General features: G+C 51.0%; 5 protein-coding genes and 1 pseudogene across 5 annotated transcripts; 3 read left to right on the top strand and 3 right to left on the bottom strand.

The window, feature by feature from the left end:
• Nucleotides 1–1,182: 1,182 nt before the first annotated feature.
• Nucleotides 1,183–1,592, top strand: LOC123804797 (histone H2A type 1). Its single transcript, XM_045817276.1, has one exon. The coding sequence runs from the start codon at nt 1,200–1,202 to the stop codon at nt 1,590–1,592; it is 393 nt and encodes a 130-aa protein (XP_045673232.1). The 5' UTR covers nt 1,183–1,199.
• Nucleotides 1,593–2,409: 817 nt separating this feature from the next.
• Nucleotides 2,410–4,761, top strand: LOC123804813 (histone H3.1-like). Its single transcript, XM_045817294.1, has 2 exons — nt 2,410–2,745; nt 4,397–4,761. Exons 1-2 carry the CDS (start codon nt 2,417–2,419, stop codon nt 4,722–4,724), a joined length of 657 nt encoding a protein of 218 aa, XP_045673250.1. The 5' UTR covers nt 2,410–2,416; the 3' UTR covers nt 4,725–4,761.
• Nucleotides 4,762–5,487: 726 nt separating this feature from the next.
• LOC123833493 lies at nt 5,488–6,588 on the bottom strand (annotated as a pseudogene).
• Nucleotides 6,452–7,791, bottom strand: LOC123804808 (histone H4). The gene is made up of 2 exons (XM_045817287.1): nt 7,451–7,791; nt 6,452–7,108 (listed from the first exon to the last, which is right to left on the bottom strand). Exon 1 carries the CDS (start codon nt 7,784–7,786, stop codon nt 7,475–7,477), a length of 312 nt encoding a protein of 103 aa, XP_045673243.1. The 5' UTR covers nt 7,787–7,791; the 3' UTR covers nt 6,452–7,108; nt 7,451–7,474.
• Nucleotides 7,792–8,444: 653 nt separating this feature from the next.
• Nucleotides 8,445–8,901, bottom strand: LOC123804353 (histone H3.1). Its single transcript, XM_045816553.1, has one exon. It carries the CDS (start codon nt 8,893–8,895, stop codon nt 8,485–8,487), a length of 411 nt encoding a protein of 136 aa, XP_045672509.1. The 5' UTR covers nt 8,896–8,901; the 3' UTR covers nt 8,445–8,484.
• A 2,569-nt stretch (nt 8,902–11,470) lies between these two features.
• Nucleotides 11,471–13,463, top strand: H1-1 (H1.1 linker histone, cluster member). The gene is made up of 2 exons (XM_045817056.1): nt 11,471–12,136; nt 13,342–13,463. The coding sequence occupies exons 1-2, from the start codon at nt 11,498–11,500 to the stop codon at nt 13,438–13,440; spliced, it is 738 nt and encodes a 245-aa protein (XP_045673012.1). The 5' UTR covers nt 11,471–11,497; the 3' UTR covers nt 13,441–13,463.
• Nucleotides 13,464–19,000: the final 5,537 nt, after the last annotated feature.

Here is a 19,000-nt window from a genome sequence, read left to right as displayed (position 1 = left end):
GGACTTCAGAGTCCGTGGTCTCAGTAACTCAGTGTTACCTTTGCCACAGTAAATAACCACTCTGGGTCTCTCAGTTTCAGTCTCTACGATGACGCTACTCAGGAGGCATGCCTCCAAGGTGATCCCTGAAAGCCTCGGACAGAAACTACCCAGGAAATGGAGACAGGCTTGCTGTCTTAGGTCAGGCACAGGACCGCCGTCCAGTTCCGCCTTAGTTTTCACGGACTCAAGACTTGGAAAATTTTAGCTTAAGGTAAAAAGTTATAAGTCTAACAAGTAATGTGTATGTTAAGGCTTTTGTTTCAGAAACTACAGATAAGGCCCACCCTAGCTGCTGGGAAAACAGCCAGCCCCCTGGGGCACTGATAGGTTACCACCTGGGGACATTCTGACCTTTTGTGTTCCAGGGAGAGCAGACCACCACCCTCCCCTGGAACTAGCAAGTGTCCAGAACAGGAATGCTGCAGGTTCACTCACCTACTCCTCCCTAAATTTCAAAGCCCTCGCCACTCCTTGTCTGCCCACTCACCTCCACCTTATAAAAGGTCTGCCCTGGAAAGAGAAGGGAAGATGGTTTGTTAGGGTATGAACCCACCATCTTCTCAGATCGCCGGCCATCTGAATAAATCGCCCATAAAGATTCAATCGCTGTCATTGCTTATTGGGTTTGGTAGTGACAGGCAGCCCGAACGCCGGTGTCTTTTCCAGTTACATAAGGAGAGTTGAGCGACCGAAAGGAATGTTGTTCCTGTCTCCCAACTTTCTGACCTCTACGAAGCTAAAGGAATGCCTGGCGTAGAAGCCCCTCTTAAGTGTGGTCTATTTAGAAATTCTCCTAAATGCATTTCTTTCAGGAGTCACACTCCCGGAAAAGGACCAGTAACCAAATATCAGGCCAATGAGGGCAATCATTAATGCTGGATTGCATATGAGAACAGAAATTAGAAAAACCCAAATCAATTCGATTATGAATATGAAAGTAAAGGTTCCTCAGACCCAATTAGATAGGAACAAGAAAAAAACAACCCCAACCTCCTTGCCGCATATGTAAATTAGGAAGGCAGGCACTAAGTTCCTATTGGTCATTAAAAAATTGCCTGAGCCTACCTCAAGTTAGTATAAATACTTGCCTGGCTTCCCACTTGCTTCTATCCAATCTACTTTTCTCCGCAAGGTATTTGCTTCTCTTTTAAGAAGTCATGTCTGGACGGGGCAAACAGGGCGGCAAGGCGCGCGCCAAGGCCAAGACGCGCTCGTCGCGGGCGGGTCTGCAGTTCCCCGTGGGCCGCGTGCACCGCCTGCTCCGCAAGGGCAACTACGCCGAGCGGGTCGGCGCCGGCGCGCCCGTGTACCTGGCGGCCGTGCTGGAGTACCTGACGGCCGAGATCCTGGAGCTGGCGGGCAACGCGGCGCGCGACAACAAGAAGACGCGCATCATCCCGCGCCACCTGCAGCTGGCCATCCGCAACGACGAGGAGCTCAACAAGCTGCTGGGCAAGGTGACCATCGCGCAGGGCGGCGTGCTGCCCAACATCCAGGCCGTGCTGCTGCCCAAGAAGACCGAGAGCCACCACAAGGCCAAGGGCAAGTAAAAGCCTGCAGCAGCTCCAGCCAGTTGAAACCAAAGGCTCTTTTCAGAGCCACCCACGTTCTCGCTAAAAGGGCTTGTGTCTTCGTGTCTGCTTTGCAGGCGCCTGTCCAAGTGACCCGCGCCGCAACTCCCGAGCCTGCCAGTAGGGGTCAGCGTGCGCACACTGGTAGGGACGCGAGCTCGGCGTCGCTGAGAGCAGACCCCGCCCCAGGGAAGAGAACGCTCACGGGGACCCTCGGCGCGGGGTAGCTGAGCGGGCCGCAGCGTGAGGGACACCTGACTGAAACGCACTCCTGACCAGGCATTGTCCTACCTACACGCAGGTCAGGGTGGGACTGGCAGGGCACCAGGACCACCCTCCCTCCCGCTGTCTCGCGTTGTCACTGGGCCAATCCCCTCCAGCGCGCGCCTTTTCAAAATAACCAGAGGGAGGTCCCTCTCGGGGTCCCAAGTCTGCAATGTTTACTGAGCAAGCCACGTGTATCATGGTAATGCTGACACGCAGTTCTGCGGGCAAACGCCAAAGAGCGTTGGGAAGAAAGGGCATAAAGACGGTAGCGGCGCGAAAAGGTGGAGAGGAGCCGCTGTTAAGGCGGGGGCGGGGCGGGGCGGGGCGGGGCGGGGCGGGGCGGGAGAAGCTGGTTTCCGGTGTCAACGCCCCGTGGGTTTCGCGTAAGAGAAAATGGCGGCCGCTTCCAGTAACTTCACTGCGAACCTTGATGGGCAGCTGCCTGGTCCAATCAGAGCTGGACTGGCCTTATATATAGCGGGCGGAGGTTTTTCGCTCGTGCTGTTCCTGCAGCTGAGTGCTAGCGAGTGTTAGTTATGGCCCGAACCAAGCAGACGGCGCGCAAGTCCACAGGCGGGAAGGCCCCGCGCAAGCAGCTGGCCACCAAGGCCGCCCGCAAGAGCGCGCCGGCCACCGGCGGCGTCAAGAAGCCGCACCGCTACCGGCCCGGCACCGTGGCCCTGCGCGAGATCCGCCGCTACCAGAAGTCCACCGAGCTGCTGATCCGCAAGCTGCCCTTCCAGCGCCTGGTGCGCGAGATCGCGCAGGACTTCAAGACCGACCTGCGCTTCCAGAGCTCGGCCGTCATGGCGCTGCAGGAGGCGTGCGAGGCCTACCTGGTGGGCCTGTTCGAGGACACCAACCTGTGCGCCATCCACGCCAAGCGCGTCACCATCATGCCCAAGGACATCCAGCTCGCGCGCCGCATCCGCGGGGAGCGTGCCTGAGCTTTCTCTATATTGTTAACCTTGAAACCAAAGGCTCTTTTCAGAGCCACCTACACTTTCAGTTTGAAGAGCTGTTAGCAAAAGTTGCCATCTGCCTGGAAAAGTGGGTGGGGAATGCAGTTAATAAGTGAAACGGCTCCATTGCAGTGGTGCCGTGGTATCAACCCCCCAAGGCAATTTGAAGATCTAAAGTCTAAGTGTGGTATGTCTTCTAAAAGAACGTGGCATAGCAGGTTTGCAAGTAGCTTCGGCACCTGCGTGCAATTTTCCTGATGACTTTCCACCTACCTACGCGCTCCCTTTTTCTTTCAGGTACCATGTTCCTCGTTCTACAGCCAGACCTTATTCTGTCAAGTAATCTCCAGTAGAATGAGCAGCTACACAAAAGTCTCACGTGATAACTATCTTAAGGATACAGAGCTTGTTTTAGCAATCTTGTCATGCAGAATGTCTGCACTCTGGAAACATGACATTTGCATCATAGCAGAACACCGGTCTTGTATTCGTGAAACTGAATAATCCTTAATGAAATCCTCAGTCAGCAGTTTCCCACTTTCCTCCAAATGCAAGTTCTGTAGCACCCTCAGAATACATGAATTTTGTATGTAATATCTTTGCACACAAAAATGGGGTCGCCTAACATCATGCAATTGGTGACCACGAGTCTCTTTAGTGAAGAGCTGTGCACTTTAGTAAAATCAATGCCCAGACAGGAAACAGCAGCTGCTGGTCCCAGCAGTTTATTCAACAAAAATTGTTGACTTGCTGGAATAAATTTTCAGCTACAGGACCCACCCAGAATTCAGATTCAAAAAGACCTAACAGGTAAGAAAGGATACATAAGGCGAGTCCACGTTGGTCCCACAGTGCACAAGAACAGGGCATGAGCCTCTGGTGATATACATTCTTTTCCTCTGCAATCCATTATTTTAAATGCACACGGTCAATTTATTCAAAACACACTGTGCTTGCTGGTGTTATATTGGAAAGCTATGAAATCCTTCCATGTCTTTTAGTACTCTTATATATACTTGTTTTTAAAGCAAAAGTCCGGGTGAAAGGAATTTCCTGTGAAAGCCAGACATTTACCTTACAATAAAAATTATTACCTAGTATTTATTCTTTTACTGGATAAGGCCACTCAACTCAGTTTAAAAACAAACCCAGTAACAGCTTGAGAGCAGCAGCTCACTGCTTCCAACCTCAGAGCTTGGTTGGGTTGCTTAGCAACTTTTTTTCTCCCATTTGTTTCTTGGGGTTTGGGTTTGTTGCAATTTCAGTATGGAAATGACCCAAGAATATCCACGGGGTGAATAAATCTTACACACACACACGCACACACACACACAAACGAGGTGATGTCTTCTGTGTACACCTGTGTCCTCTTGTTTTGAATTTCTCATTTTCTAAATACCAGAAGAATCTCCCTACCCCCTGTTTACTGAGGCTTTACACGCAGGGGCGGTGACTAAGGGCCGTTCTCCGCCTCTTCCGGTCTTTTTCAAACCAGGTCCGCCCAGTTATTACTTAAGAGGCTGCAGCAACCACTGCTGAGGACTAACGTCTCAGTGTGCAATTGTACACCATGTCTGGGCGAGGCAAAGGCGGCAAAGGCCTAGGGAAGGGCGGCGCCAAGCGCCACCGCAAGGTGCTGCGCGACAACATCCAGGGCATCACCAAGCCCGCCATCCGGCGCCTGGCCCGCCGCGGCGGCGTCAAGCGCATCTCCGGCCTCATCTACGAGGAGACCCGCGGGGTGCTCAAGGTCTTCCTGGAGAACGTGATCCGGGACGCCGTCACCTACACGGAGCACGCCAAGCGCAAGACGGTCACGGCCATGGACGTGGTCTACGCGCTCAAGCGCCAGGGCCGCACCCTCTACGGCTTCGGCGGCTGAGTCTCACTTCCACTAATCATCTACAGCAAAAGCCAAGGCCCTTTTCAGGGCCACCCACTTCCTCTCGGGAAGAGCTGTTAACAAGTTAGCCAAGACTTTCGTGTTTGCAGGTCAATCCTGTAGTTAAATACGAACAATAGATTAAGGGAAGGAAAGGCAGTATTAACTCTGATGCCTGTACGGCCATGCCAGTCCCTCAAGTCAAACGTGGGTTTTTCCCATTCTGACCCGATTGACTGCATTCAGATAGGGGAGAAATACTTCCATTCAAGAAGAGGGAGAAAAAAAGTATTACAAGGAACTTTCTTTAAAATATAGATTGTTACAGTTGTCTGCTTTATCAGGCTGAGGAGATCCACATTGTGTGTTTCCATGGACCGTGATACAAAGGGAAAACAGGTTTAGGACTCACAGCAGGCATTGAGAGCCCGTGGCCTCGGGAGGAATCGCCTTCCCACAGAGCAAGTCTCTTGGGTCTCTGCAAGTTAGAGACCCAATTCTTAACACTGAACCCTTATTCTAGGCCAGCGATTTTCAACCTTTTCCATCTCATGACGCACATAAATTACCAATATTTTTCGGAATAGCAAAAATATATATATTTTTGCCAGTCTGACCAAAAGGAAAAGGTATAATTTTGATACATTTACACTGGATAGCTATTGTGTTGGCTTTTTTAAAAAAAATCTAAGGGAAAAAAGGTCAGTGCCCATGACTACTCATGTATCATGTATATTTTTTTTTCCCATGGCCATGGGCTTTATTGGGGGACTGTTGGGGGTTAGGGTGAGCTAGGACAGGTGGGTACATGACGGGAGGGGCTTCTCAACCTGCTTTTCAACGTAGTGCATGTTGCTTGGAGGTCAGGATGTGCGAACAGGTGCAGCAGTGAGGGAAGGAGAGGTCACGGAACAGACGCTTTCCGAGGGAAGGAGGCCGGGACCCGGCTGCGCGGAGGGCGCCTTTCACAGACTGAGAGGATGTGGAAATGGTGGAGCCTTCGCCTCCAGGCCTTGCCTAGGGGAGTCGCTCACGCAGCCTGCCCTTCAGTCCTAGCCAGAGTCAGGGGATCAACGAAGCCAGGGTGCAGCCAGGAGAATCATCGCGCCCTTCACCCGGCTGCTGGCACTCTACCACTCCCTGGCTCCTCACACGAGGTTGCAGCTCTTGGCTCGATCCTTAGGTGTCTCGCCTTCCTCCCCATTCCTCGGATCTGGCCATCCTGACAGTTGATCAGACCCCTGCGATCCCCTGCCTATGGCCACTGTCAAGGGAGGCCACTGTGGCCACGTGGAAGGCATCCTTGACACTGCCCTCCGAGGACCGGGAGGAACACTCCACGTGGGCCGAGTCCCATCTCCCTGGCGAGCACAGTGCCCTGCTCGTGTGTAACAGGCATAAGCCGCTGTGCAGACAGCTCTCTCAGTGTGGTCAGGTCTGTCCGCATGCTCCGGTTGCAGCCAACCGGTACAACCTTGGCCTTGGGGCAAAACTTCTGAGTCTCCCCTTGCCATTCTATGAGGACACTATCCAGTGTTTCTGGTCCGCTCCTGGTGAAGCAGATAAGCACGGCGTCTGAATCAGGCTAGTCCAGGGGCCGGAGCTGTCACTCTAAGAACCTGAACTGTCCCACACGTTGAGCTCAGTGCTGCGCTTACCTACCGCAAAAGCTCGCGGTATAGTTCTCTGGTCCCTGGCGAACACCTGCAGCAGCACCGTCTTGCCACACGCCCCACAACCACCATCTTGCAGCAGCAGCGCTGTCCCTCCAAGGTCCCGTCTAGGCTTTAGCCCCGCGCACAGCTGCCTTCCTCGGCCTCGCTGCCGCCGCTGCTGCAGACGCTGAGGCTGCTAACACCGGCATCTCGCGAGCATGCGCAGAGCACGCATCCGGGCCGCGGGATCCCCTAGCCCCTTAAAAATTCTTGTGACACAGGTTGAAAATGGCTGGCTCAAGTCCATGTCACCTAGAAACCTGCTTAGTCTCAGGTTTAAGGAGGGGCCTGGCCTGAGAATGGACATAAGCAAGGCCCAGATTAGTTACATTTAAACCCAAGCTAGTCCGGTTAGGGGAGGGGAAGCGATGACACTCAGCCCGAAGCCTGCGGGAAGGGGGTCAGGTGAACCCAAAGTGTGTCGTTCCTTTGTGACGTCTCCCAAGAGAATTAACACTCACAGTTTTACCGGAAATGTAGAATTTTGATCGATCTGGCTTCCTTGGAGCGGCTAGCTGCACCCTCGCACTCGTAATTCCCATATTTACTGAACCCACTGTATGAAGTAGGTCCGCGGCACTTTCAGGGTTCCGCGTCACAGGAACCTGCTCCCCTTCGACCACGGACTGTGGTTGATCTTTTCATAGCGGACAAACAGCGGAACAGTCCCTAAAGGGAAGAGGGGGAATAGGTACTCCCGAGTGTCGTCTCCCAGTTAAGGGTCCGGAACTGGTGAGGACCCCTCCCAGTTTGTTTCCTGCAGTCACCCCCAGAATCACCCTCCCCAGGGCCCGAGGGCCCTACGCTCATGCGCCCCTGCGCACAGACTGGCCGAGGCCTGCCGTGCAGGAGCCACCATCTGGCCTACACCTACTGCTAAAGATTAAGATCCCGCTGACACCAAATAAAAGATAACCTTTACAAAATCACCAGAACAAGAAAGGCGCACACAGCTCTTCCCAGGAGAGTGTGGGCGGCCCTGAAAAGGGCCTTTGGTGGAGATAAGCTTACGGTGGTAATATTGACTTCAGTGACTCAGCCGCCGAAGCCGTAGAGGGTGCGGCCCTGGCGCTTGAGCGCGTAGACCACGTCCATGGCCGTGACCGTCTTGCGCTTGGCGTGCTCCGTGTAGGTGACGGCGTCCCGGATCACGTTCTCCAGGAAGACCTTGAGCACCCCGCGGGTCTCCTCGTAGATGAGGCCGGAGATGCGCTTGACGCCGCCGCGGCGAGCCAGGCGCCGGATGGCGGGCTTGGTGATGCCCTGGATGTTGTCGCGCAGCACCTTGCGGTGGCGCTTGGCGCCGCCTTTGCCGAGCCCCTTCCCGCCTTTGCCGCGTCCAGACATTGCTTTGTAACTGGAGAACCAAAAGCAACTGACGAAGAACAACAGAGCCGGCTCTTATATAACGACCTCCCCCCGCCCTTAACCACCCCCTCTCTCAGCAGCTGTAGAGATTGGAAAGCGTTCAGGCGGGAGATGTGACGTCAACAGTAACCTCCCTTAATCCCGCCTCCAAGCCCGGGAACTCGGGAGTTGGGGCGGGGCAGAGCCCGGGGGCGGGGGGGGAGGCGGTGGTATCAGAGCCCAGCTTTAAGGAGCATTGATAGGCTTTTCTTCCTTTAAGTAGGTTGGGTAAACTGGATTCCAAAAAAATTTAAACAGGATAAACAAAAAGGCAAAAGGATTTCACGGCGTTTCAGTACTCGTAACACTGGCAAAAGGTAGAAGTCAAAGTCGAGGAGTTTGCAGTAAAGGACAAAATTTGGTCTTAATGTGTTTACTTAGGAGGCATTAACTCCTGTAATATCAATTCTTTCTTTCACGTTTCAAACTTTTACTTGTCCTGTATTGACTGAACAATCCTAAGTAGGTAGCATTTACACGACTCACTACACCCTCAGGTGGGATCTAGGTGTATTTTACTGCTTAGTACATGCCTAGTTATGTTGAACTTGTGGATTAACGCCGTCTTTACAGCTCTTTATTAGAAAACGTGGGTGGCTCTTAAAAGAGCCTTTGGGAGAGATAGAGGTCCTTGAAACTCAGGCCCTCTCCCCACGGATGCGGCGCGCAAGCTGGATGTCCTTGGGCATGATGGTGACGCGCTTGGCGTGGATGGCGCACAGGTTGGTGTCCTCGAACAGGCCCACCAGGTAGGCCTCGCACGCCTCCTGCAGCGCCATGACGGCCGAGCTCTGGAAGCGCAGGTCGGTCTTGAAGTCCTGCGCGATCTCGCGCACCAGGCGCTGGAAGGGCAGCTTGCGGATCAGCAGCTCGGTGGACTTCTGGTAGCGGCGGATCTCGCGCAGGGCCACGGTGCCGGGCCGGTAGCGGTGCGGCTTCTTGACGCCGCCGGTGGCCGGCGCGCTCTTGCGGGCGGCCTTGGTGGCCAGCTGCTTGCGCGGGGCCTTACCGCCGGTGGACTTACGCGCCGTCTGCTTAGTCCGCGCCATTGCAGAAATTAGAAAGCACAAGCAAAAGAGCAAAACAAATGTGTCGCTAAGCGGGTTTGCTGGTATTTATAGGACGTAGGGCTTAGTGATTGGTTGAGAAAAATTTTTAGCTATTACGTTTCACATTCTGATTGGTGTATATTTAAGGTTCTTAACAACCGTGCAGTTTCATTGACTACCACCGTCTTTCCTCGGCTCTTCAAATTTTTAACTTTTATTCTCTTCCTCACCCCATCTGATTTTTATATCTGAAGCAATGTTTTGAACCTTATATTTTAATACAAGTGAAAACATTAGCCTCAATGGAACTATAGCTTTTCAATTCCGTATATTTTAATTCCTAAGGGTGGTTTATGGACGGAATATGCCCCCCCCAGCCATGGATTACAGTCTCCACACTACCTGTTGCAGAACCCAAGATCTCCTGACCAATTTCTATACCCTTTAAAATAACTAGATCCCTTTCCCTAGGGCGTGTTCAACCGGCGGCACACAGACCGCATCCCGCCCGAGATGGCTCTGGAAGAGGCCCAACACAAAATCATAAATTTACTTAAAACACAGACTTTTCTTGTGATTACATGTCGCAATGTATTTAACGTGTGGCCCAAAGACGCCAAAAGGTTGGATACCCCTGGTTGATTGAGGGACTTCTTTGAAAACTACCGCACATAATCTCAAGTAAATCACAGTAGCTTTCACAGAACTGGCCCCTGTAATGAGGCACATTTTTGTTAAATGCTTTTGGTCTGCATCCTACACTTGGAGTTTTCTGAAACTCACGTTTCCTAAATCCCAGAGCACATTTTGCCAGGTGCAGAAATGTGATGCTATCCTTCCCCAAGGCTAAATACAGAGCTACTGGCCCCAAAATTGGATGCCAGACCCTGGGGAGGACTACTTCGCATTTCCAAGAAACCATAGTTCTTTTTAAGTTTCCTAGCCTGAAGGATAGGAATGTGGCTCTTTTATACTAGGATGAAGTGGATCAGATTTTGCAGTTTGATTGGTTGAGTGCATTATGCAGAGTAGCCATTAAGAAAGCAGATGTAGCATCCCTCGTTTCTAGATTTGTAGTTTACAAGACGCAGATACTGTGATTTTTACAAGTCCCAATCTAGTGTTTTTGTTTAAAAGCCGCATTTGTTTAGATGACTTGCTGATTATCTCAAAGTCTTGTCTCCATCTTTCAAACAATATTCACATAGGAAACCATCCAGTCTTGGAGGAAGACTTAAACCTGTTACAGTTTTCCATCCTTCAACCTAAGACCCGTGGTTCCAGTTTTCCTCTTCCAAATTCTGATTCAGTAATTCTGTGATGCATTTTAAAAACATAAAATCTCCGGAAAATGAAAGGTAAGAAAGCGGTAGAGAAGATGGAGGCGAAGGGTTTGGGATCGTGACATTAGTGTCCTCCCTGTGGTAACATACGTTGGTGTTGCCAGAGAAACCAGCGCAATCATCTAGCCGGCCAGCGGACTTGTTTGAGAACCACGGCCGAGCGCGGGAAGAAGACGTCACTGCCCTGTTCTGTCGCCGCTGGGGGGCGGCTTACTTGTTATCATTGTTAATGAAATTAAGCACTTTGACAGCCACAAACAATGGAAGGAAATCTGCCCTAAATATCATCCCAGGGTGTGCGCCCTCCCTCTCAAAACCCCCGCACCGTGCCCTTAGGGGAACCGTGTCATCACCCGGGCGGTGCTAATGCCTCCGATGCTCGGTTTTCGGCTCCGTCAATCTTTCGAATGCACATGCTGACAAGGAACATTGATTTACAAGGAACAGACGTTAGCGTCTGTCTGGTGTATGTTGTGAGGATTAAGAGATGTAGGACATTCATGAAGTGCATTGGGCTGCAGAAATAAGCCGGAATTGCAGAAACTTTGCACCTTAGGTTGTGTACACGTCCAGCTTGAGTGTTCATTGCTCTGGTGTTGTCTACGGTTCTTCTTTGTCCAGATACACACAGGTCGTGGCTCTGTGCGGCGCTGCGCGGAAAGGCAGTGGCGTTTCTGAGAAGTGGGTCTACACCCCGGTCTTTCTTCTCACTCCCTAGCCATTCAGAACGGTCCCTTGCCTTTTTCTGCAGATTAGAGAGAAATGTCCCTAACAACGCTTCCTCTGGGTGAAGTTTCAGGTGAAACTCCTTGGGCTCAGGTGACTGCCTCATTTACAAACGGACCCCCAACCCATGAACAGAGCCTATGGGAAAAAAGAAAAAAAAGAGGGCACCGCGAAACGGCCGCCAAGAAGAAGCACGCGGGGCCCTCCGTTTCCGAAAAGAGAAAGCAGCGCACCGCGATGTTGATGGACTGGCAGAGTCCGGCCTTCCCCCGTCTTGTGTTTTTGTCTCTCGGGGGCGACAGGGTATTGTCCTGGAGCCTGGGCGCGCGATAGTAATGGGGAACCCGAGGCCAGGGGGCGCGGGCTTTCCCAGCCGCGGAGGAGCAGGGCGTGCCAGCGGCGACAGGGGGCGCGGCTGCGGCGCGCACCAATCACAGCGCGGCCCTGCCTTATAAATACCAGGCGACCGGCGCTGCGGCGTTTTCCTGCCCGTCAGGTTCCCGCAGTTGGCACACTCCTATTTTGCTTTCACCATGTCCGAGACCGCGCCACCCGCTCCTGCTCCGCCCGCCTCCACCGCCCCGGAGAAACCTGCGGCTGGCAAGAAGGCGAAGAAGCCGACGAAGGCCGCGGCGGCTGCCAAGAAAAAGCCCGCGGGGCCCTCCGTTTCTGAGCTGCTGGTTCAGGCTGTCTCCTCTTCCAAGGAGCGCAGCGGCGTGTCGCTGGCCGCGCTCAAGAAGGCGCTGGCAGCCGCGGGCTACGACGTGGACAAGAACAACAGCCGCATCAAGCTGGGCCTGAAGAGCCTGGTGAGCAAGGGCACCCTGGTGCAGACCAAGGGCACCGGCGCTTCTGGCTCCTTCAAGCTCAACAAGAAGGCGGCTTCCGGCGAGGCCAAGCCCAGCGCTGGCAAGGGGGCGGCGAAACCCAAGGCGACAGGCGCTTCTAAGAAGCCCAAAAAGGCTACTGGCGCTGCTGTTAAGAAAGTTGTCAAAACTCCAAAGAAGATCAAAAAGCCACCAGTGACCAAGAAGGCCTCCAAGAGCCCCAAGAAGCCTAAGGCTGTGAAGCCCAAGAAAGTAGCCAAAAGCCCTGCCAAGGCCAAGGCTGTGAAGCCCAAGGCGCCCAAGGCTAAGGTGACCAAGCCGAAGACCGGTACCAAGCCCAAGAAGGTAGCACCCAAGAAAAAGTAGGAGTTCCCGTTGGAACCTTGTTCCCAGAACCCAACGGCTCTTTTAAGAGCCACCAACATGTCTCTGCAAAAAGAGCTGTGAAGTACACAGGCATCTGGCTCACTGCCGTTCCTCAGCCCCCTCGCAAATGCCCAGTCTTCTCTGCATCAGAAACACCGACAATCAAAATTCTCACTAGGAATCCCAAATTTGGTTTTGCAGCTCTCAGGTGACTTGAAGTCCCACACTCCAAGCTAGTTATTGGTGCGAACTGCCTGCAGCCCAGGCAGGGAGTGCCCCCCTTGTCTGCAGGATTCCCTCAATCAGTCTTACAAAACAGGAATGCTTTGGGGGAAACCAGTGGAACCTATGGCTTAACATCCGCCTCCAGATGAGCTGCCCCTTGCAGTAGCGGTGAGGCACTGGTGTGGATGGCGCACAGGCTGCTGTCTGGCGGTGGGCCTGCTGCAGCGCCCCGGTGCTGTGCACTGACCATGCCTGGTGCGCCTGTTGGCACGGAGCCTGACCTTGCATGGATCTGCCGGCTGCCCTCTAGTTTCCAGCCAGAGTGAGGACAAAAGTTCCTGGCTGCAATGGAGCTTTAGGGCCAAATATCAAACCCTTACCCGGTTTTTCTGTTTATAGAAAAAGAACGTCCCTGATTGGATACTTGAAATTCCCACTCTCTGCCTCACTAGATCGTATGCCGTCCCGTGCACCGTTTTCTAGCCTGGTGGCGTGGGCTGCACCACATTAAATAGTTGGGTCACTTTCACAGAATTGTCCCTTTAAACTATAGAAATTTTAATTCTGGGACTCAGAATGTAAAAACGTCTTCACACCCAAGGAAAAATACTATATGATAAGCCAGGTTTACTCACTTTTACTTAACAGCTCAAGCAGTTGTATGACTGTTTTCACATACGTGCATACAAATCGTGTGATAGTCAATAACTATTTTTCAGGTCTTTATTTTTTTCCCATTGGTTTACATGGCTCTCCGCAAACCCTAACTTCTGCCACATGCATTTCCCATCCCCAGTCCTCCCTTATCCACGCTGTATATTCATGCTCTCCTCTGAATTCACTCTTTTACAGACACCGGCTCATACGCATGTGCAATTGTTCTGTTTTTCATTTGGGGTTATTTACAAAACTGTGATATTACTATACACTTTCCTATATTTTGCTTTTTTTCTTCACAGAACCCTGAGAAAATCTTTTCGGTCAAATCATCTTTTAGACAATGTCCTTCACATGGAGAAGCACAGTGTACTGACCCGTGGGTGAGCAAAGTGCACTGACGTTTCCATTTCCCGCTGCTGACCGTGGCACACCAGCCAAGACGCTTTGACATCTCGGTTGGTTGGTGCTTGCAGACCCTGGAAAGAGCTCCCCCTCCCTCCAGCCATCAAGGTGTGGTCTCATTCATTTCTGCCAGGGTAAAGGGTGTAAAATCATTTCACATGATCACTTCCTTTCTTAAGGTTTACTGGCCATTTGAATGAGCACTTCTGGGAATTCCCACTGAGATCTCTGGCTCATTTATTCATTGAGCAGTCTGTCTTCCGCTTGTCTCATTGCAGATTTTTATATAGAAAAATTAACCTTATATTTATCCCCTGTGTTATAGATACTTTTCTAATTTGGGCGGGTTTTTCCATATTTTCTTGGTCTAGGATGTCTTTTCCACATATATTATATCTGCTTTATTAGATATATACAATTTTGAATATTAAATATTTTAATTACAAACAATGGTTACAAGATACTTCGTTTCTGCATTTTGCTTTAATGTCACTGATGCACAATTATGGAATGTTCATGGGATCTCCAGTCCTCAGCCTGGTAGGATCACCCACCCAAAGTTAGGAGGGCCAGGACAAGATGGTGTCAAGAACTACATTAATCAGACTTAGGAAACCCCGCAGGGGCTGGCACAAGTATTACCAATCAGCTTCACCCACGACCCCTAACCTCTAACCCTCCATCTTTGCCCTTAAAGAGCCCTTGATTAGCCCAGATCTGACTGGCGTGGCTCAGTGGATTGAGCGCCAGCCTGCAAAGCAAAGGGTCACCGGTTTGATTCCTAGTCAGGGCACCTGCTTGGGTTGCCGACTAGGTCCCTTACGCGTGAGAGGCAACCACACGTGGATGTTTCTTTCTCCCTCTGTCCCTCCCTTCCCCTCTCTCTAAAAATAAAAAATCAAATCGTCATGGAGCTTGGATTTTAAGGGTAGCTCCCCATTTTCCTGTGTGGGAAGTCATCCAGGCATGCAAACTTGACGCTCAAATGAATGGCAGTGCCTTTGCATATGCGACTCCAATCAGGGCCTCGGCCACCTCCTAAAACAGAATTGCCTTGAATGTTCAGATAGAAGGAAGACGTGGAGGGGTTCGAAGTCCTGCAGCTGTGACCCCCAGGGCCCCCTCACAGAGGTCGCTCCCTGCCTCGGAGCGGGGCCGGGAGCGTGGAGGTCTCAGCGGTATCTCGGGGTTCTTCCCTGCACTCCTCACGGCCTGAGAACCAGGGAAGCCGGCCGTTTCTTCCTCAAGGAGCCAGCCCAGTTCCTTCCTCGTTAAACGACTGCTCGTCGCATCGCCTTGTGCTCCACACCCCGAGCCCAGAGCGTGCCTGGAGCTGAGCGCAGGTCGGCCTCCAGGCTGTGGAGTCCGGCCTTTCTTCCCCACCTGCCGCGAAACTCGCCCTTAGACACAAGGCTCCCGGCTTGCAGGAGCGCATGTTCTCAAGTACAGGCCAGACCCCAGACAGATGCAGGACGTCGGGTTCCCTCCCATCCCATGAACCCACCCACCTGTGCCCACGCCCGGAGAGCCTGCGCCACCGTAGACACAGAGAAGGTTTTCGAAAGGTCAAAGTCAGAGTGAGACCTGTGGCTACAGGGAGCCTTCCTGGAGATGGTCGCTGACAAATACCTCTAGACTACACGTTACACAGGGTGACACCACCGTGCCAGGGTGCGGGGCTTCAAGAGGGGCAAGTACGGAAACCCAAGGGGAAGTAAGTACTCACCTAGCGCGAGAGGGAATTCTGGAATGCGGATTTTCCCGGGTGGCGGAGGTGAGCCCAGCAGAGGGCGCCCGCGGGCCGCTGGCGCGGACCGCAGCCTGGGAGCCGGCACAGCTGCAAGCCTCTAATAATCTTCCTCTCCATCCACTCAAAAAAGGGTTGATTCAGAGCAAAGTGTTCACTTTTCTCCACTAAATTCTAATTTTTATAAACCTGTGAGTACATTTCCCATAGTTTGTCATAGTACATTTTCAATTTTGTATTTTATGTTTTCCACTTAACCATATGTGCTAGATTATTGTTTCTAATAATCATTTATTATGCTTCATAATTCTTTAAACTGGTGCATACAACTAAATTTACGAAGCCATTCATTTGTTTTGTTTGAAGAAATTCCAGAATATTTTGGCTGCCCTAACTTTACAATGAAAATTCTTGAAATTAGGTGTTGGCTCCTTTAGAATTGGTTTCTTAAATTATGTCTCAAGATTATGGGTATTTATAACGTTTACCTTGTATTACTGTAGTGGCTTTACCAGAATTTCCTAATTGATAATGCCACCAACTATCTATGGTTTAAATTAGTCCATTTCTTTAATTTTGAGTAGAAATAAAATGCTTCCCTCAATCTTTTTTGATTTTCATTTATTCTATAAAAGTATAAAAAACAAAATAGCTGAGACAAACACCCTTTTTTCTAAAGCCTATTTCTACTTCAATAGAATATTTGGGTTGTCCAAAAAGTTTGGGTTTTTTCCATAAGATGGCTCTAGTAGCACTTAGTTGTCTTTACTTCATTTGAAACAATTTTGTTAAATTGTATTGTGACAGCTGTCACATCAACATTCATTTTTTTAAAACATTAAAATTAGTGAATTTTTGAGTAGCCATTTTAATACTGACGATGGAAGAAAATACGCAACACTTTTGACATACTATGCTTTATCATTTCAAGAAGGGTTACAAACACAACTGAAACACAAGAAAAAGATTTGTGCAGTGTTTGGAGAAGGTGCTGAGACTGATCAAATGTGTCGAAAGTGGTTTGCAAAGTTTTGTGCTACAGATTTCTCGCTGGACGATGCTCCCCAGTCGGGTAGACCAGCTGACGCTGATAGTGATCAAATCAAGACACTAACTGAGAATGGTCAACATCCTGCCACGTGGGAGAAGCCGACACACTCAAAACACCGAAATCAATAAATAAAGTTATTGGTGAAAATGAACAACGTGTCTTTTATTTTACAGAAAAATCCATACGGACTTTTTGGCCAACCCAACAGCATTGAACCAGCAGATTTCTGTGTTGGCTAGATTTGTTAGGCTAAATATTAAAAAGTCCCTAAGCAAATGGCTTTTTCCTTTCATACTCTACTGTTACCCAAAGAAAATATAAGGGCCTCCTATGTGTGTTTTTTGCTCTTGCTATAAATAGGAAACATTTAGATTTCGACCGACTTGAAGGTTTGCGAAATCTTGTTTGGGTGATTCGCAAGGGCCGGGCGGTCTGAAACGCTGACAGCCCACACACCGTCAGCTGCACTCGGAACGCTGGCCGTGTTCCCCTGACTTCCGACACGGAAACAAGCCTTCCCAGCTGTGAAGACGGCACCTCGTGCCCATGTTTCCTCAGCAGGACAGCGCCATAAAAAGTCAGACTCCGCGGTGGTGCAGTTGCCACCACTGGCTCCGGTTGCCTCTACAAACAGGGTGAAATCACGTAGTAAAAGGAACACTTGATGAGGTGGAAAACAGAACCCAGTAAGACGGGAGATCTTCACAAGCCAATGTGGGGAATGGGGAGAGCACTGACTGCACCCCGTGTGGGTTCCCAGAGAGAGGACCTCAAAAAGCGATGCTGGGGAGAGTTCAGGTTCCTGAAGGCGGGGCCATCCAGGCAGAGGTCCGGGCGAAGCAGATCTCTGCCCACTCCATGCAGTTTCCAAAATGACTGTGCTTGTGTGTGTGAAAAGGGGGCGACCTCAGCCCCGAAGTCCCAGAGAAGGAGGCACGAAGCTGACCAGAGAGGAACAGGAGGAGGGTGTAAAGCTGTTTGCTTGTCTGGTCTCAGGATTTCCAGGGCCCCGGGGATCGGCTGGGAATGTAGGTCCTGAAGCATCTTAACGAAGAGGTTGCTGGGGAACTTGGCCCCGTCCGCATGGGGCAACTCCCGCCTGTGCTGCGTCGTTCTCCGCCCTTCCCTTACCTGAGGTCTCATCTGTCCAGTTGGCAATTGTACAGTCACAGACTTTGGATTTGCACCTGTTAATTTCCTTAAAGACAAGGTCTTCTAACCCTTCACTCAGCAGACAAACACCACAATCAAATGCCTCATATCTGTTGCCCAGGTAGCTAACAGCAGCTGGTAAAAGCAGAACTATAAAATGTGAAATGCATAAAGGTTACATTAAGTGTAATTTAGAACACTGCTTATTGTGTTTGCCTAATAACTACACAGTACAACAATATTTACGTTTCTTTCTATATATACAACACAAACTCGTAGGTGCATCTGGTACTCTGTTCTTTGCTTATGTTTCTCAGTTCATCATACCAGGCATAGCCACCGCAGGGTTTATGCTTATGACATTAAAGAACCCGAGAAAACAGGGGACAGCTGCGGAGGGAGAACACGACGATGGCACATCAGTGGCAGGAAAAAGGAAGGGACAACACGATATTGTGAAGAATAAACTTCTTTAAAGGTGACTTGTGAACAGTGAAGTTTATGAAGAGATTCCACACAATGAAGACACATAAACACGTGACTGGGTGAGTCCCAAGGCCATAGGCAGGGACAGCGCCTAGACACACGGGAGAGCACGTTGGCATTCAAACCTGAAACACTGCGCCCAGCCAGAGCGTCTGTCCTGGGTGCGGGTCCCATACCCTCTACACGCCGCCAAATACACAAGTTCTCAGTCCCTGATAGAAGGCTTAGGAATTAAACGTCTTAAAATAGTGACTCCATCAATAGATGTTTACTATACAACCACTATGAACTGTCAACAGAAGGTCATCAGCTCGAATTCAACGCCAACGGAAGGCCCCAGTTCGCAGTGCAGTGAAGGGGAGCCTTTATTCGGTGAAAAACACTGCGAAAACGCACGGCTGTGAGACAGAACGACACAGAGCAGCTGAGAGCCCGGTGAGCGCCGGTCCCCGCTTCCGCCCCAAATGTCGGGGCCCAGCTCTGCTCCCAGGGGACACTTCCAGTTAAACCTGCGGCCTGGAAGCTGAAGCCTCCCCGGAAAACCCAGAGGGCACTCTCGCTGAGACAGAGCTGAGGCTGGCTTCCATAAAGAAGAGAGTGCCTACCAACCGCTCCTGATTGGTCTATTTCTATGCAAATGAGGGCTGCAAATCCTCGCAGTGTGATTGGTAGGACCGGAGAGGTTTGGTTGGCCAGTAAATATGCAAATATCCCGGTTCCTGGCACAGAGCTCCTGAGACCCTGGTAGTACCCGGAGTGATAAAAGCGCGGGGAGCATGTTTTACTGCAGTGTCTGGTCTTTGCCCAAAACTCCTGACGCGGAGCCCCTACATCCCTTGCGATTCTCCGGGTGACAGGAGTGTCTTTCTTTCTAATGAGGCCACTCTGGGCTTTTGGATAGGGGCCAGTCACCAGAAAGACTAACATGATTAGAAGTTTGGGACGCTCAGCCCCACCCCCAGCCCCACCCACCGGGGAGGCTGGAGGAACTGCAGATTAAGTTCATGCCTGATCATGCCCACGTGTTGAAGCCGCCATTAAAATCGCGAAAATGCAAGACGGAGAGAGCTTCTGTGTTTGCAAACAAAACCATGTGCCAGGAGGCTGGGGTGTCCCAACA

Source organism: Phyllostomus hastatus, unplaced genomic scaffold, assembly GCF_019186645.2.
Source record: "Phyllostomus hastatus isolate PE091 unplaced genomic scaffold, TTU_PhHast_1.1 phas_scaffold_216, whole genome shotgun sequence".
NCBI lineage: Eukaryota > Metazoa > Chordata > Mammalia > Chiroptera > Phyllostomidae > Phyllostomus > Phyllostomus hastatus.
Note: the sequence above shows the minus strand (reverse complement) of the source record. Positions and strands in the feature narration are given on the sequence as shown.

What these genes read in the sequence shown, in the direction of transcription:
- LOC123804808 (XM_045817287.1), bottom strand. Translation starts at nt 7,786, where the DNA reads ATGTCTGGACGCGGCAAAGGCGGGAAGGGGCTCGGCAAAGGCGGCGCC.
- LOC123804797 (XM_045817276.1), top strand. Translation starts at nt 1,200, where the DNA reads ATGTCTGGACGGGGCAAACAGGGCGGCAAGGCGCGCGCCAAGGCCAAG.
- LOC123804353 (XM_045816553.1), bottom strand. Translation starts at nt 8,895, where the DNA reads ATGGCGCGGACTAAGCAGACGGCGCGTAAGTCCACCGGCGGTAAGGCC.
- LOC123804813 (XM_045817294.1), top strand. Translation starts at nt 2,417, where the DNA reads ATGGCCCGAACCAAGCAGACGGCGCGCAAGTCCACAGGCGGGAAGGCC. An exon ending in CTGTTCGAGGACACCAACCT is followed by an intron (nt 2,746 to 4,396) that starts GTGCGCCATCCA and finishes CTAACGTCTCAG; the next exon opens with TGTGCAATTGTACACCATGT.
- H1-1 (XM_045817056.1), top strand. Translation starts at nt 11,498, where the DNA reads ATGTCCGAGACCGCGCCACCCGCTCCTGCTCCGCCCGCCTCCACCGCC. An exon ending in CCGGTACCAAGCCCAAGAAG is followed by an intron (nt 12,137 to 13,341) that starts GTAGCACCCAAG and finishes TTTTCTTCACAG; the next exon opens with AACCCTGAGAAAATCTTTTC.